The 16,789-nt window shown below is 39.3% G+C and overlaps 2 protein-coding genes across 2 annotated transcripts; both read left to right on the top strand.

The window, feature by feature from the left end:
* Window positions 1-12,603: 12,603 nt before the first annotated feature.
* Window positions 12,604-13,609, top strand: LOC110683447 (putative uncharacterized protein DDB_G0286901). Its single transcript, XM_021859827.1, has 2 exons — window positions 12,604-12,853; window positions 12,969-13,609. Exons 1-2 carry the CDS (start codon window positions 12,604-12,606, stop codon window positions 13,607-13,609), a joined length of 891 nt encoding a protein of 296 aa, XP_021715519.1.
* Window positions 13,610-13,641: 32 nt separating this feature from the next.
* Window positions 13,642-14,118, top strand: LOC110683437. The gene has a single exon (XM_021859814.1). The coding sequence runs from the start codon at window positions 13,642-13,644 to the stop codon at window positions 14,116-14,118; it is 477 nt and encodes a 158-aa protein (XP_021715506.1).
* Window positions 14,119-16,789: the final 2,671 nt, after the last annotated feature.

Here is a 16,789-nt window from a genome sequence, read left to right as displayed (position 1 = left end):
GCATGGAAGAGCAAGGAAGAAAGCTTGAGGAAAAGGTGAAGCAAAGCAAGAAGAAGAAGCAAGGAAAGAAGACGAAAACAGCAGGAACCGCTGCCAGGGCCGCTGGCAGCTGGCCAGAGCCGCTGGCAGCGGGTATACCAGAGTGAGGGGCTGCCAGAGCAGCTGCCAGCGGGTCCAGAGCAGCTGGCAGCGGCTCTGGCAGAAATTCGGGCTGTTTTGGTTAATTTTCAGCAATTTGGCTTTGTTTTGGCTCGTGTTTTGGATATTATTTTATTATTTTTATTGTGTTCTGTTATTAAAATATAGAAACATATAAATAGCTTAGTTTTAATTAAGTTTTAGAGGAGAAAAGGAGAATTAAGTTTTGAGAAAAAAAAGCTTTCTAGGGTTTTCTTGGAATTTTCAGAATTCTTTGTTTTGGAATTAGAATCCATGGAAGCTTAATCTTCCGGATTCTTGGTTAAAGATTGAAGCTTTTGGCTACGAATTGTGAGATCTTTCTTCTCTTAATATCTATTGAATATATATTGTTCCTTGAATTAATTTCATGATTTGCTTTAATCAATTGCTAGGTTAGAATTATTGGATTCGCTTGCATCTAATTAATCTTTCCAAAGTAGCAACTTTAGGTTATTGATGCATGCTTTTGGTTGATAACTTGAAGAGGGAATAATATTATTGAAGAAATTAGACCGCTTGTGTTAATTTATTCAATCCTTGTTGATTTCTCCGTTTATTTTCTTCTTGTGGATAATTTAGAGCGCTTGTCTTGAATTGTGCATTGGAAAGGGTTAGAAAGGAGCGCTTTGCTATTTCTAACTATTTATGAGAATTTAGAATATAGGAATTCTACAACAAGGTGTTCAATAGAGCTTGATTGAGGAGACTTCTATGATCAATTTGTATGTTCATTAGTGGATTTCGCATAACCAAGACCGTTCTTCTCATTGATTACCTATTCATTACGTTCGTTGTTCTTACTTAGTTCATTTATCATCATTGCTCGTGAAAACCCCTCTCGTTACTTAGGTTACTACCGTCCTAGAGTATTTCCACTTAGGTTTCCAGTTATTAGTCCCTTTTTCCCTGTGGATTCGAACTCGACTTCCCTAACTACGTTTATTTGCAGTTAGCTTAGTTGTGATATTTTTGGTTGCATACGACTGAGGCACACCAAATTTTGGCGCCGTTGCCGGGGAACTTAGGCGTTACCGTTTAATTGTTTATCTTAGTAGAATTTATTTTAGGATTGTTCTTAGCTATTTAATTGTTTATTTTAGTAGAATTTATTTATTTTAGGCATGATGAGCATCTTCTCTGAGTTTGTTGAGCATTTCATGGAGGTATTTATGGATGATTTCACTGTGTATGGTGATTCTTTTGATAAATGCTTGCATCACTTATCTATGGTCCTCAAAAGATGTATTGACTCTAACCTTGTCTTGAATTCTGAGAAATGTCATTTTATGGTCCAACAGGGCATTGTGTTAGGTCATGTAGTTTCTTCTAGAGGTATTGAGGTTGATAAGGCTAAGATTGACACTATTCAGTCTCTCCCTTATCCTACTAATGTGCGTGAAGTGCGTTCTTTTCTTGGCCATGCAGGTTTCTATCGTAGGTTCATTGAGGGATTCTCAAAGCTTGCAAATGCTATGTGCAAATTGCTGCAGAAAGATGTGAAATTCCACTTTGATGATGATTGCAAGAAGGCTTTCGACGAATTGAAGGCTAAGCTCATTTCTGCCCCTATCATTCAAGCCCCAGATTGGTCTCGACCATTTGAGATAATGTGTGATGCGAGTGATTATGCAGTTGGAGCTGTTTTAGGCCAGAAAGTAGGGAGGGCATCTCATGTGATCTATTATGCCTCAATGACCCTCAATTCAGCCCAACGAAACTACACTACCACAGAAAAAGAGTTGTTAGCTGTAGTATTTGCTCTAGAAAAGTTTCGATCTTATTTGCTTGGTACTAAAGTAATTGTTTTCACTGATCATGCAGCTCTTCGCCACTTGATGACGAAGAAAGAGGCCAAACCAAGACTAATAAGATGGATTCTGCTCTTATGTGAGTTTGAGTTAGAAATCAAGGACAAGATAGGCGCGGAAAATCTAGTTGCTGATCATTTGAGTCGTTTGACCCATATTGTTGATCAACCATCATTTCAATATCAAATCCTAGGAGAATTTCCGGATGAATCTCTATTTGCTCTTAAGGATTTGCGCCCTTGGTTTGCTAACATTGTGAATTTTCTGGTTTCTCAACAGTTTCCTCCAGGTTTCACAAAGTCTCAAAAGGACAAGCTTCGAACTGATGCGAAGTACTATGCATGGGATGATCCATACTTGTGGAAGTTCTGCTCCGATCAAATCATTCGCAGATGCATTCCCGAAAATGAGGTGATCCCCATTCTCACCTTCTGTCATTCTCATGCTTGTGGAGGACACTTTGGAGCCAAACGCACAGCAAGGAAGGTTCTCGACTGTGGTTTTTACTGGCCAAGTTTGTTTCGAGATTCCTATGGATTTTGTAAATCCTGTGATAATTGCCAGAGAGTAGGTAACATTTCCCAGAAAAGTGAAATGCCCCAATCCTCTCTTCTATATTGTGAAATATTCGATGTTTGGGGTATAGATTTCATGGGACCATTCCCTATTTCTTACGGTTTTACTTATATACTTCTTGCTTGTGATTATGTGTCGAAGTGGGTGGAAGCAATACCCACTAGGACTGATGACTCTAAAGTGGTTTCAGGTTTTATCAAAGCTTACATATTTTCTAGGTTTGGAATCCCAAGGGCGTTGATAAGTGACCGTGGAACACACTTTTGCAACCGTACAGTGAGTGCTTTGTTGAGGAAGTACTCTGTTCACCACAAAATCTCCACGGCTTATCACCCACAAACCAATGGGCAAGCCGAGGTGTCCAATAGAGAGGTGAAGTCAATTCTGCAGAAAACGGTGAATCCGGATAGGAAGGATTGGAGTTTGAGGTTGGAGGATGCTCTATGGGCGTACCGCACCGCATATAAAACACCTATCGGGATGTCCCCTTACCGCCTTGTCTTCGGAAAACCGTGCCATCTACCGGTTGAGCTTGAGCATAAAGCATATTGGGCGGTTAAGTCATTCAACATGCAAATGGATGAAGCAGGTGAACATCGGAAATTGCAACTCCAAGAACTAGAGGAGATCCGGCTTGAGTCCTATGAGAATGCAGATATTTATAAAGCAAAGACCAAGCTATGGCATGATCGAATGATCACGCGGAAGGAGTTTAAAGTCGGTGACAAAGTACTCCTATATCAATCCCGACTTAGATTATTTCCGGGAAAACTTCGGTCCCGTTGGGAGGGCCCTTTTCAAGTGGTGAATGTATATCCGCATGGAGCAGTTGAAATTCAAAGCCTCGAGACCGATAAGATTTTCAAAGTCAATGGCCAAAGGCTCAAACCCTACTTCGAGGGTTTCAAAACCGAGAACGTGGAGTGCATCGATCTCTACGAGCCATCAATGGAGTAGCGAAGTGGGATGAGCCGTGTCGAGCCAACGACGTAAAACAAAGGCGCTAATCGGGAGGCAACCCGATCGAAAACTCTTCCCCATTACTTTTCGTAGTTTAGTTTTTTTTTTTTTTTTGTGTGATGTGAAGAGTGTTTTTATTGTTTTTGTGTAGGTGGAGGCCTTGGGAGCAATTTTTATGCGCGAAACGCAGCAAAAACAGAGCAAAACAGAAACAAAGGGGCCTTCCCTGCAGAAGCCGCTGGCAGCTGCTCTGCAGCCGCTACCAGCGGGTCTTCTTGCAACCCAAACCCCTTTGTTTCTGTCCCAGCCGCTGGTAGCTGCTCCTGAGCCGCTGCAAGCGGGCCCCCCTCTACGTTTTGTTAAAAAAAAAAAAAAAAAAAAAAAAAAAAAAAAGTCACCAAAATCTGCCAGAGCCGCTGGCAGCGGGCCTCAAGCCGCTACCAGCGGCTCCTACAGCTCTCCCCGATTTTTTTTTTTTCCCCTTATTTCCCCTTTTCCAACTCCAACTTCATTATCCCCCAATTCACATAAACCCTTACTCCTTTTCTTCTCCTTCTCTCTACTCATTCATTCCCCTACTCCAATTATACCAAATTCCTTACCAATTTCCCTTTCCCAAATCTTCATCTTTCATCAAATTCTCAATTCCCATCACAATTTCACCTAAGGTTTACCATTTTTCTTGATTTCAATTGTGAAATTGAGTTGGTTGTGTGGAATTGCAAGCTTAATTTATTTTCATTGAAGGTGAAGGTGAAGGTGCAAGTGAACATATTCCTTTTTATAGCCATGGGTAGAGACAACAAGAGGTCTAAAGAATCATCTCCATCAAGACCCTCAAGGGGCAAGAGGCAAGGGGCTTCTTCAAGTCAAGGGGAGGCACCTCCATTGCCTCAAGGGGATGGTTTCATGGGTGTTCGGTTGCATTCCAAGGAGAAGGGCGTATGGACTAAGCTTCAACAACCCCGACGAACGGTGCAATGCACCAAGTTCTTTGACTTAGAAGCTCTACAAGAGCTAGAGATGGAGGAAGGAGTGCGGCTCTTGCTAAGGAACGTGGGTCTCGAGAATTTCATGACCAAATGCGCTCCCACCTATGTCAGGTATACATATGAATTCCTTTCAACGCTTACTAAAGGACGTGAACAAATATCCTTTAATTTGAACAATAGGAATTATGTGATGTCTTATGATGATTTGCGTATGGCATTTGGTTGGGATGCACCCCCATTGGTGAACCGTTGGGGTGATTATAGCACGTACTCGTCCCGAACATTTTGGAGGGCTATAACTGGTTGTGAAGTTGACCCTCATGGTGATCATAGCTTCAAAATCACCCACCCATGCCTTAGACTGGTGCATAGGTTTATATCGTCCACTATTCTATGCCAAGGGGAGGCCACTAAGGTCCCCAAAGTCACATTGTCGTATTTGTGGGCGATGACCCCTGAAGGTGTCGGTACGCCCAATTGGGTGGAGATTTTTGTTGATAGTTGTGTAAAGGTGAAGTCCAACTCCAGTGGCCATATTAGTATGGGTGGCATGGTCTCTTTGCTAGCCTGTTATTTGAATGTTCCACCCCCTGAGGATCTTGTGCCAGTAGACTCGACATACTTGACATATAACATCATGACTCTGGTCAAGATCGGTTTATTATCGCGTTCCCCCGTCGCCGGTAGTTATTTCTGGCGATACGGACCGCAGGGTTTGAACTATTTGAGACTTCCTCGTCCCGAGGGACGAGCATTACCTTTTGGCCCTACTGCTGCAGACTTTTTCCTTCCGCCCGACCCGGATGTTGCTCCTTATTTGGGAGATGCTGAAATCATAGTTGAGAACATGGGAGAGGAGAATCCCGATGTTCATATGGGCGGAGAGTTTGTTGATGAGGAAGGGGGTGAGGATGCTGCTGGAGTGCAGCACGATGATTGGCCTCGATGGAGGGCTGATGTGGATGATAGACTAGAGGAGGTGTGCGATGGGATGCACGAGCTGCTTGCATATCAAAGAAGCATGAGTCGGTTTTACACCACTCAGTATCCGCAGTATGAGCCTCCAACTGAGGCGTTCATGGATCATTTGGCATCCCGTGCTTTGCGTCGTTCCGAGAGGCGTGCTTCTCGGGGCGATGCCGGCTCTTCTGGCTCTGGAGGTCCCTCTCATTGAGATGGTAACGATTTTCTTCCTTTTCCCTTACTTTTGGTTTCATTGTAGTTGTTCTTGCATCGAGGACAATGCTTCATTCAAGTAGGGGGGGGAAGAAATTCTTGCATATATTCTTTGAATTTTGTATAGTTATTTTGATTTCATGTTTTGTATAACTATCTTAATTGTGGTTCAATGAAGCAAGCTTGAAAAAAAAAAACAGAAAAAAGTAAAAAAAAAAAAAAAAAGAAAGAAAGAAAAAAAGAAAAAGAAACCCGCTAAGTCGAAAACCTGAAAAGGCGGCTTAGGCAAAAATGGGGGCCCGGTTAGGTTGAAAACCCGAAAGGGCGACCTAAGAAAAAAAGTGGCTAATGAGTGGGTGAGAAAGTGAGATTTGGAAAAAGATGAGAGGCTAGGATGAAAACCCGAAAGGGCTCCTAGGCAAAATGAGAGAAAAAAGAGAGAAATGTTCATGAATTTGATTTTTCAAGGAAATTTCGCATCTATTTGCCGGAGTCGGTGTCATAAGGGGAGGAGATATAAGGAGGTGTCGGGGTAGGTTTCATCTTGGTGATTTTGGGAGATAGTTGAGATTTTGGGGGAATTTGTTGATCATCTTAGGAATTTGAGAGCATGAGTTGTTTGTTTTCACTCTTGAATGTGGAAGTGTTTTTATGAGATTTTTGGTTAAGTTGAGTTTTTGTTTGCCCAATTTTATCAAAAATTTCATTTCTGTAGGCGGTTGAGAATATTCATACTCATGGCTATGCGTTATCGTTCCAAGTTGATTTTGGGGATGAATTGATAAATAAGAAAAAAGGGAGATTCAAAGTGTGAAGTATGGGGGAGTGTGATTGTGATTGGTTGATAAGTACTAGGATGTTTTATTGAGTTTGAGTGCATAGAGCTAGTTTGATTCCACCATCTTCTGTTTTGAACCTTAGTGAGGAGGATGTGTTTTATTCTCTAAGTTTACTCGAGGGCGAGTAAAGGTTCAAGCATGGGGGAATTTGATAAGCCTTCTTATCATGGGTTGAGAGAAGCATTTTAGGGTGTGTTTTGATGCTTTATATGTACTTTTGTTAGCTTTTGTGAGTTTTGGGCTGTGATCTCACTTATGTGCAAAAGGCGGGATTTATGAGTATAAGTGAGTGAGTGAGCTCGGGAACCAATGAAGAGTTATGTAAGAAGGATGGACCTTGGCTCGTGATTTGAGAGTTGTGATGGAGCATGGAAGAGCAAGGAAGAAAGCTTGAGGAAAAGGTGAAGCAAAGCAAGAAGAAGAAGCAAGGAAAGAAGGCGAAAACAGCAGGAACCGCTGCCAGGGCCGCTGGCAGCTGGCCAGAGCCGCTGGCAGCGGGTATACCAGAGTGAGGGGCTGCCAGAGCAGCTGCCAGCGGGTCCAGAGCAGCTGGCAGCGGCTCTGGCAGAAATTCGGGCTGTTTTGGTTAATTTTCAGCAATTTGGCTTTGTTTTGGCTCGTGTTTTGGATATTATTTTATTATTTTTATTGTGTTCTGTTATTAAAATATAGAAACATATAAATAGCTTAGTTTTAATTAAGTTTTAGAGGAGAAAAGGAGAATTAAGTTTTGAGAAAAAAAAGCTTTCTAGGGTTTTCTTGGAATTTTCAGAATTCTTTGTTTTGGAATTAGAATCCATGGAAGCTTAATCTTCCGGATTCTTGGTTAAAGATTGAAGCTTTTGGCTACGAATTGTGAGATCTTTCTTCTCTTAATATCTATTGAATATATATTGTTCCTTGAATTAATTTCATGATTTGCTTTAATCAATTGCTAGGTTAGAATTATTGGATTCGCTTGCATCTAATTAATCTTTCCAAAGTAGCAACTTTAGGTTATTGATGCATGCTTTTGGTTGATAACTTGAAGAGGGAATAATATTATTGAAGAAATTAGACCGCTTGTGTTAATTTATTCAATCCTTGTTGATTTCTCCGTTTATTTTCTTCTTGTGGATAATTTAGAGCGCTTGTCTTGAATTGTGCATTGGAAAGGGTTAGAAAGGAGCGCTTTGCTATTTCTAACTATTTATGAGAATTTAGAATATAGGAATTCTACAACAAGGTGTTCAATAGAGCTTGATTGAGGAGACTTCTATGATCAATTTGTATGTTCATTAGTGGATTTCGCATAACCAAGACCGTTCTTCTCATTGATTACCTATTCATTACGTTCGTTGTTCTTACTTAGTTCATTTATCATCATTGCTCGTGAAAACCCCTCTCGTTACTTAGGTTACTACCGTCCTAGAGTATTTCCACTTAGGTTTCCAGTTATTAGTCCCTTTTTCCCTGTGGATTCGAACTCGACTTCCCTAACTACGTTTATTTGCAGTTAGCTTAGTTGTGATATTTTTGGTTGCATACGACTGAGGCACACCATAGTTCCCCATCCGGGTTTTCCTATGATGGGGATAACAATGATGGCCCCAGGACGAGTGGTAGTGGTAGCTAGTTCCCTTATTTTTGTGCCATGTGCCTCCATCCCTTGTCTTATGTGTGCTTGCTTTGTATTGTTGGGATGTTGAGATGTATCTATGATTAGCTTGGGGGAACTTTTCCTTTTCTTAAGGGTTTGTCTCGGTGGCCAATTTGTTGTTGAAACTCACCTTGTTTCTTTTGCCTCTTTGTATGATGATCTCTTTCTTGATTCCTCTTTGATGATGTTTGCTCATTTTTTATCTTCTTATTATTGTGATGATGATTCGTGAATTGCTCCCTAGAATCCAAAACCCTTAGATCCAAATCCCATGAATCCAAACCCTTGAATCCAAATTTTGTAGTTTAGTACTTTGTTGATTAGTTAGATGTTTGGTTCTTTAGTTCTTATTTTCTTATTTTTTCTTTCTTGATAGTTTAGTTTCCCTTATTTTTGCTTATTAGTTTCTTTCCTTTTCGTTTTCTTTTCTTTTCTTTTGTTTTGGAGTTACGAACTGTTTTCTTTGTCCATGGTTGTCTTTTCCATTTTTGTTCTCATATAGCTTTGATGATGATGCTTTGTTTCTTGGAGCTTCATGAGGTGGTTGATTCTTCACTTTACTATTTTACCATTGCTCGGAAGCCGGTGAGATCTTTCTTATTTTTCCTTATTCTCTTTTATTTTCTTGAATGCATAGTTTAGGATTAGATTTAGGAAAAGTTGAATGGTTCGAGGATGGATGCTTTTAACACCTAGTGTGTTTGGGATCATTGGCGATGTTGTCATTTGATCACTTGTTTTTCGATTGGGAATTACATGTTTTACTTGCATATTCGTTCCATTCTTTATTTTCCTTCTTTTCCTTTATCTATGTTTTTCTTTTCTCCTTTCTTATCTTTTATTTTTCTTTCTTCTTGTTTTTGGTTTTTCGTATGTTTTTAGGCTTTATTTGTCACTTTTTGTTTTTCTTTTGAATTGGACTATATACAACCGATTTTTGGTTTTGAATGAATATCTTCCTAAATGGTATGGGTATGCACGATTTGAGAATATGCTTTTTTTACTCTAGGATAGGTGTATGTTAAGGTAGCATGTTCTAGAACTAGGAGGGTCATGAAACCAGATTCTACTTGTTTGTGGCTTGTTGATAGTTGCTTCCTATGGTCGATTTGACACCTATAGTGAGTTTTTGCTACATCCATGTAAGGTTCATTTTTTTTCAAGCCTTCTACATATTTTGCATGAGTGGCATGGATCCTAGACTATTGCAGACCTAATCTTGAATCTTGACTCATTATTCTCAAACACGAGACCGAACCATCTAGGGAGGACAAAGGCATCTTTTCGGGGTGGTAATTTTTCTTTTTCTAGGTTTAATTTTCATATTTTATTTCTTTGGGTTTAAATTTCCCTTCTTGCTAACCATTTGAGCCTTTTCCCTTCTTTTCAAGCCACATCTTTAGAATTTTGAGGCTTTTGTTTCTTTTTGTTCCATTTTTTGTTTTTATGAAGCAAATGGTCATGTTTTTTGAGTTTGTGGTTTAAAACTATGGATATTGGTTCTTTTTGTAAGCAAGCTTGTGTTTTGTGAATATTTCGTGAATAATGGAAAATGATTAATGGAAAAATCCGTCCTAAGTGTAAAAAAGGAAAGGACTTAATAAATGAAAATTTGTAAAAGACGTACTAAGTTAAAGAGGCATGGACATTTACTTTGAAAATTTTGAAAACAAACAATGAAAAAGAATTGAAAATAAGAAAAATCAAAAATATTTTGATGTGATTCTTTTCCCCTTTTCAAGCATTGAGGACAATGCTTCCTTTAAGCTTGGGGAGAAGCGTTTACGCTTTTTGTATATATGATTGTGGTTATGGCTTTGAATAAGCTTGGGGGAGTTAGTTTGTTTTTGTTTGGCAATTGCTTGGTTGTGAGGAGAAGGTTTGATCACCCTTTACTTCACTAATTAGGAATACCGCCAAATTTTAAAAATTTAGCCTACCCTTAACCTTTTTTTCCCTTACGTTACAACCATTGGGAAAGACCTTTTGACCTAAAGGTTCAGTCAAATTTCGAGGGAGGGCATTATGAATTAAAGCCTAAAGAGAGGATATGCATAGTCAAGATGTCGTGTAGTCCATAAGTGTTTCTTTTTCGGCTCCTTCGAGGAGCTATTGAGATGCTCATTAGAGGGTGATTTGAGACTATAGGAAGAATGCGGTAAGATCGAACGGGATGAAGGTGAATTGTGATAATTATTTCTCTATGCTTATCATACTTTATGTTTCAATCAACCTCGGATATCTTGAAACGTGCATATCCCTATTGCTTAAGAATGACGTTTATTCATTTGAAATGTGGTCATTTTGTAAAGTCCAATTCGTAAAGGTTTCAATTTTGTTTTTTTTTCTTTTGCTTTCCTTTTTGTGGTTTGCCTCATGTATGTTGGTGGAGAGTTATAGGTTAAGCTCTTAGGAAACCTTTACGAGACCTCACTCTTCCTCATAGGCGACTTTGGGGTTTAAAGGGCTTGTTGTAGCTAAAAACAATCGTGATTCCTACGTTAGTGATTCTTAGTGAATATTCCCGTCTTATGTCTTTCTTTTTCTTTTTGAATAAGTCTTTCATCCTTATTCTTTCTTGCTTTGTTTTGCTCGAGGACGAGCAAAAGTTAAGCTTGGGGGAATTTGATGAGTGTCATTTATGGCACTCATTTGGTTCTTTTTAGGGTTAATTTCATGCTATTCTATAGCTCTTTTACTTAGCTTTTCGTTAATTTTCTTCTTTATTTCTTTTAGTTTGCATTTTCTTCGTTAGATTTCTTTCTTTATGCATTTCTTGGTTTATTTTTTTATTTTCTCATTTATTTGCTTGTTTTCCTTTATTTTTCAGGTTAAGGTCGTTATCTAAGTTTCCCGAGGCCTCTTCCCAAGTTTGGCATTGATTAGGATGTTTAATGTTCTCCATTTGAAGCTCAAGCATGGAGAAGTGCAAGTTCCTAAAGTCCTTGAGTTGTGCATTCAAGTCGTTGGGGCATGATTTCTAGTGTTGAACCTGCAAACATAGAGTTTAGAAACTGCAAGGTCCCGTGTTTATCAAGAGGATTAAGTGGAACGCACAAGGAGCATCGGCATGATAGGGAAGAAGGCTGCCCTATTCCCAATCGCGGGCGCGCGCGGCTATGGTGCAGCTGCGCGGCCTGGTGGCGCAGGCGCACCTCACTCAGGCGCGGGCGCGCCTGTTTGGGTCTTTGTTCCGTACCCAGATTTGCGCGGCCGCGCTCTCCCTTATAATTGGCCGCGCCTGTATGGGTTAATTTGGGGAAGATCTAACTAACTTCTCTTAGTTAGTTTTACTATATATAAATTTTCTTTCTATTTTTAGAGAGAGGAATTTTTTCAGAAATTAGGATAGAATTAGAATAAGAATTTCAGAAAGAGAAACTCTAGGTTGTAGAGAGAGAAGTTCTTGATTGATGATTAAAGATTGGTAATTCTAGCATTTTCTCCATTGAATTGAAGCAAGTTTGTAAGGATTTCTTTTACTTTAATGCAATCTTTAGCTTATCATTTCAATTGCTTTGTTGATTGTTCAAGTTTGAATTGAATTTGTGATTGAATTAGTTGTATTGATATGATGATGATGAAATTGTTGATTATCTTAGTTTTTATCTTGATTTCAATGGATTATGAGTAGTTCTCTTGCTAGGGGAATGGTAAAGCATGTATAAGTAATTTATTGATGCTAATTGGGGGAAATTGATGGAGTTGATGTTGTGATTAAATTGGTTGATTGATTAAGTGCATGTGTGTGATTAATTGAAGAGTAGCTAACTTTGATTGTTACACTAGAATGCATTGCAAGCTTGCATTGATACGGAAAATTGATTTGTGGCTTGCTTTTGTCGATTGAGTAGGTTTACAAGGTTACTAGTTAGAGTCTCTCGTAGTAGGCGCTAGCTTGACCTCTACGAGATTAGCTTACCTTATTCTCTTGATTGCTTAATTGATTTTCCCTCGCAACACTCGACTTAATCATCACCAATCCCAATTTTATATATCTATTCCGAGTATATGCGGATCTTAACCCTGTGCTTGATAAATTTGATTTCATTTTGATTGTTTAAACTATACACACCTCACTTTATTGATTCGAAATACCTTAGCTTTGACATTAGCATTCACCTCCCATTCCTAGTGATTCGACCCTTGACTTACTCTATGCTTGGTATAGAGGTGTGTTGAGAGATTACAAATTTTGTTTTGATCAAGGGTAGATTAGTTTTCAACGACATAGTCTCTCCTTAGATCACGGAGCCGGAGGCCCGATTATGAACAAGACTGAAGAAGAGGTTGTATATATAATCAAGGATGTAGTTCGTCACTACATGGATTGGCAAGAGGGAGAGAGAGAGTCCGTAAGAAAGAGTGGCTCAACGGTTTATTCGGTTGATCATCTTAATGCAATCAATAAATTGTATTCCCAAATCTCAAACATGGAAAAGAAGATAACATTGATTAATGCCAAGCTAGAGAGTGCCTCTTCGATTTCACCAAGTCTTCCCTCCCACATGAAAGGGAGAGGTACACTTTCTAACTCTACTCCTCCTTCTACTTTGAGTAATATGCCAAGTGGTTGTGTCTTTTGTGATATTTGTGGGTCTTATGACCATGATTGTTCAAATTGTCCAAATGCTTTTGAGAATTGTGATGATGTTGAAAGCAATGATTGTGAACAAGTGAATTGTTTCTAATAATAACGTTGGACAAAGATTTGATGGTCCAAGGAATTTTGGGAATAGGAATTCTCACCAACAAGGTAATTTTGATAACTACAACAATGGTGGTTATTGGAATCAAGTAAATCAAGGTTTCCGAGGTAACTATAATAACCAAGGTTATAGTAATCAAAACCAAAGCCAAGGGTATGGAAATCAAGGCCAATCTCATGGCTTTGGTGGCCAACACCAAAATTTTGGTAACAATCAAGGCCAAGGTAATTGGAACAATCAAAATAGGGGAAATTTTCAAAACAACAATCAAAGGGGACCCCCACCCGGATTTGCTCCAAGACCTCAAGGAAATGGTGATAATTATTATACTCAGCCCCCATCTTCCAAGACTACCTTAGAGGAGATCATTGAGAACCAAACCAAGATTTTGAACACCTACATGTCGGTGAGTGATAAGAAATTCAATGAGATGATGACACACAACAAGATGCTTGAAACCCAAATTACTCAACTAGCCAACACTTTGAAAGATTGTGCTAGCCCTTCTTCACTACCCTCTCAAGGAGTTAATCCTAAGAAACCCATTTATTCTATCACCACAAGGAGTGGAAAAGTGCTTGAAGAGAGAGTTTCTAGGAATGGTGAGGAGGATGAGAGGAAGAGTGATTATGACTCAAGTGAGGAAAAAGAGAAAGATGTGTCAAAGAGTGTGAGCAAGGAGGAAGTCCTTGAGAAAAAGAAGAGTGTTAGAGAGTGCAAGAGTAAGTGAGAAAACCCGACCTTCCATATCCATAAAAGTTTATGAGGAACAAATTAGATGAACAATTTGGGAGATTTCTTGACATGTTGAAGGAGGTCCATCTTTCTATCCCTCTTACCGAAGCTATGACCCAAATTCTTAGATATTCCAAATTCCTTAAGGATATTTTGAGTGGCAAGAGAGAGTGCAATGAGGTAGATTTGGTAGAGCTTGGTGAGTGTTGTAGTGCTTTGATTCACAATGACTTACCAAAGAAGATGAAAGATCCGGGCAATTTCTCTATTCCTTGCAAGATCAAGAGTAAGTTGTTTGAAAATGCTTTGTGTGACTTAGGTGCTATTGTTAGCATTATGCCTTACTCGGTGTTCAAGAAGCTTAAGCTAGGAGAACTTCTTCCTACGAACATAACCTTGCAATTGGCCGATAGATCTATTAAGTTTCCAAAAGGAAGAGTTGAAGATGTTCCCCTAGGGATTTATGGTTTCACAATTCCCATAGTTTATTGTGCTAGAAATTGAGAAGGATGACCACATTCCTATTATTCTAGGGAGACCATTCTTAGCTACTTCGGGTGCTCTAATAGATGTTAAGGGCAGTCGTATCACTTTGAGAGTTTTTTTTTTTTTGGAAAATAAGATTTTATTACCAAAGAGAGAAAGTTACAAGTTACAAAAGCTAAGTTATAACTACCACCAGAACACCAAAAGACCATAAAGCACAAAACAGCAGCATAAAACAGCAAGGCAGACAGCAGTGCAAAGCAGTGCACAGCAACACACAGCAGAGCAGCAGAGGCACAGAACAGCAACAAGCACTGCAGACCAGCAACAACAACAAGCAGCAAGCACAGCAACCAGCAGCAGATTGCAACAGCCAGCAAACAACACAGCAGGACAGCACAACAGGCAGCAGCAGAAGCAGACCAGCAACAAAAGATCAGCAACACCTGCAGCAGACTGCAGCAGACAGACAGCACAGCAGGCAGCAGACTGCACCAGACAGCAAACCACAGCAGGCAGCAGAACACAGTATACAGCAGCAGATCAGCAACAGCAGTAACCAAACAACAGCAAAGAAACAGCAGCAGCAGACTGCATCAACAACAGCAGCAACACACCAACAGCACAGCAACACAAACCGCAGGCAGCAGCAACACAGAAGCACAACAAAGCACAGAAAAAGCCTGCAGAAAAGGAAACCAATACAAAAAGAAACAACGGGAAACCCAGTATCAGAACCCAAACAAAGGAAACCAGAACAAAAACACAAAGAGCCCGAGACAAGCCCTAAACGATCAAATATTTGCTTCCCGCCGGGATTCTACAAACTGAGTGAAAGACAATATCCCGAACAAGAGCATCAACTGATTTGCAACAACCAGTAAAGAGAACTGCATTCCTTTGAATCCAAATACCATAAACCGTTTCAGTGAAGGCCACCTGGATCACTTTATTCTTCAATCTGGAACTTCTGCAGATTTTCTTCATCCAATCAATCTCATCACTAAACTGCTGAACAGGCTTGGAAACACGTAAGATCCCCAAAACCTTACTCCAAACCTTCATAGAGAAATCACAATAGAAAAGATGTTGAACACTTTCATTGCCATTCAGACAAAGGAAACACTTTGGATCACAAGAGATGTGCCATTGAAGCAACCTATCCTTAGTGACAAGCCTATTCCATAAAGTTAGCCACAATATGAAAACACTCTTGGGAGTTGCTAAGTTATGGCAAGTAACTCTCTTCCAAGGAACTTTAGGCACTTGAGGCCTAATAGCAGCATAAAGCTTCTTGATTTTCAACTTGTTGCCCTGAACGAAACCATCCCATCCCCTTGATCATTCACAATATCTCTACAACTCAAAATCTTCTTCAAGAACCAGGAGCATCTAGCAGGGGTAGGAGTGGTCCAACAATCTTTGTGCTTGAAATAGTAGATATGAACCCACTTAACCCAAAGATTATCAGCCTTGTGAGCAATATCCTTAAGTAACTTAGTGACAGCCGCTTTATTCCACTCAGGAAGAGAAAGCAGATTCCAGCCACTACAAACTTTAGGAAGACAAACATTATTCCAAGCAACCAAAGACTTCTTAGCAGGAGCAGAGGCTCCAGTCTAAAGAAAGCATCTGAACCTAGCCTCAATCTCTTTTAGAATTTTCTTCGGAAGAATAAAAATTTGAGCCCAATAAGTCTGTATACCAAACAACACACTCTTCACTTTGAGAGTTGGTAATGAAAAAGAGAGTTTTAAGCTAAAACCAATGCATGAATCCTTGTCTTTTGTGAAAGAAGTCATGAATGATAATTCCCTTTGCTTCATTGATAATGTTTGTGTGATAAATTCTTCAACTAACGGTGTTCATGAGATTTTGATGATGTGCTTGTGAAGTTTGATGCCATGAAAGTTAGTGAAGAATAAAAGCTTTCAAATGCTATGGACGAAGAGGTTATTGACATTCTACATTGGTTTGAGCTTTGCCCTCAAGAGGAGGAGGATGATTCCATGGATATAGATGGTGTGAAACTATAGGGAATATTTCAAGCATTACCCCAAACTTGAACCCCAATGTGATCATACACTAAAGTACGGTGGCGTCCAAAGAGAAAGAAGATAGAGCAAAAGAGTCGCCAACAAGTTTTTGGAACTTGTAAATCGTTCACGAGGTGAAAGTTACACCCCTTAACGATCCAGGAGATCGTTAACTCCAATAGGCCTGGAACCACGACTGGTAGTTCAGGGATGAAGGTACAAATTCAACCTTAAAGAGATTGAACCTGCCCTAATAATAGGCCTCTACTTTATTCTGATCATATTCATGTGTGCTTTCTGACTAACATGCAATCAATAGGTTGAACCGTAAACCTGTTTATCTATGTTGGTTGAATTTTAGTGCAAAAATAAATCTATTATTGGCGATCACTAGAATTATAATCATATTAACCCTAAACAAGATTATTAATTATCTTATCAAGTGTGATTACAAGTACCAATTCCCTTTAAACATGCATAAACGTATGATCAAGCAATAACAATAAATATACATCAAGCAACATCATCATAATAAATTATATATAAGTTATCTGTCAATTAACAAATAGCATGAAATAATTCGTAAATTAACAAATTACGTGAAACAATTCGTAAATTAACATCATAATCATAATTATCATAATCATGTTAAA

Source organism: Chenopodium quinoa, unplaced genomic scaffold, assembly GCF_001683475.1.
Source record: "Chenopodium quinoa cultivar QQ74 unplaced genomic scaffold, ASM168347v1, whole genome shotgun sequence".
Taxonomy (NCBI): domain Eukaryota; kingdom Viridiplantae; phylum Streptophyta; class Magnoliopsida; order Caryophyllales; family Amaranthaceae; genus Chenopodium; species Chenopodium quinoa.
This window is presented reverse-complemented; position numbering and strand designations above follow the sequence as displayed.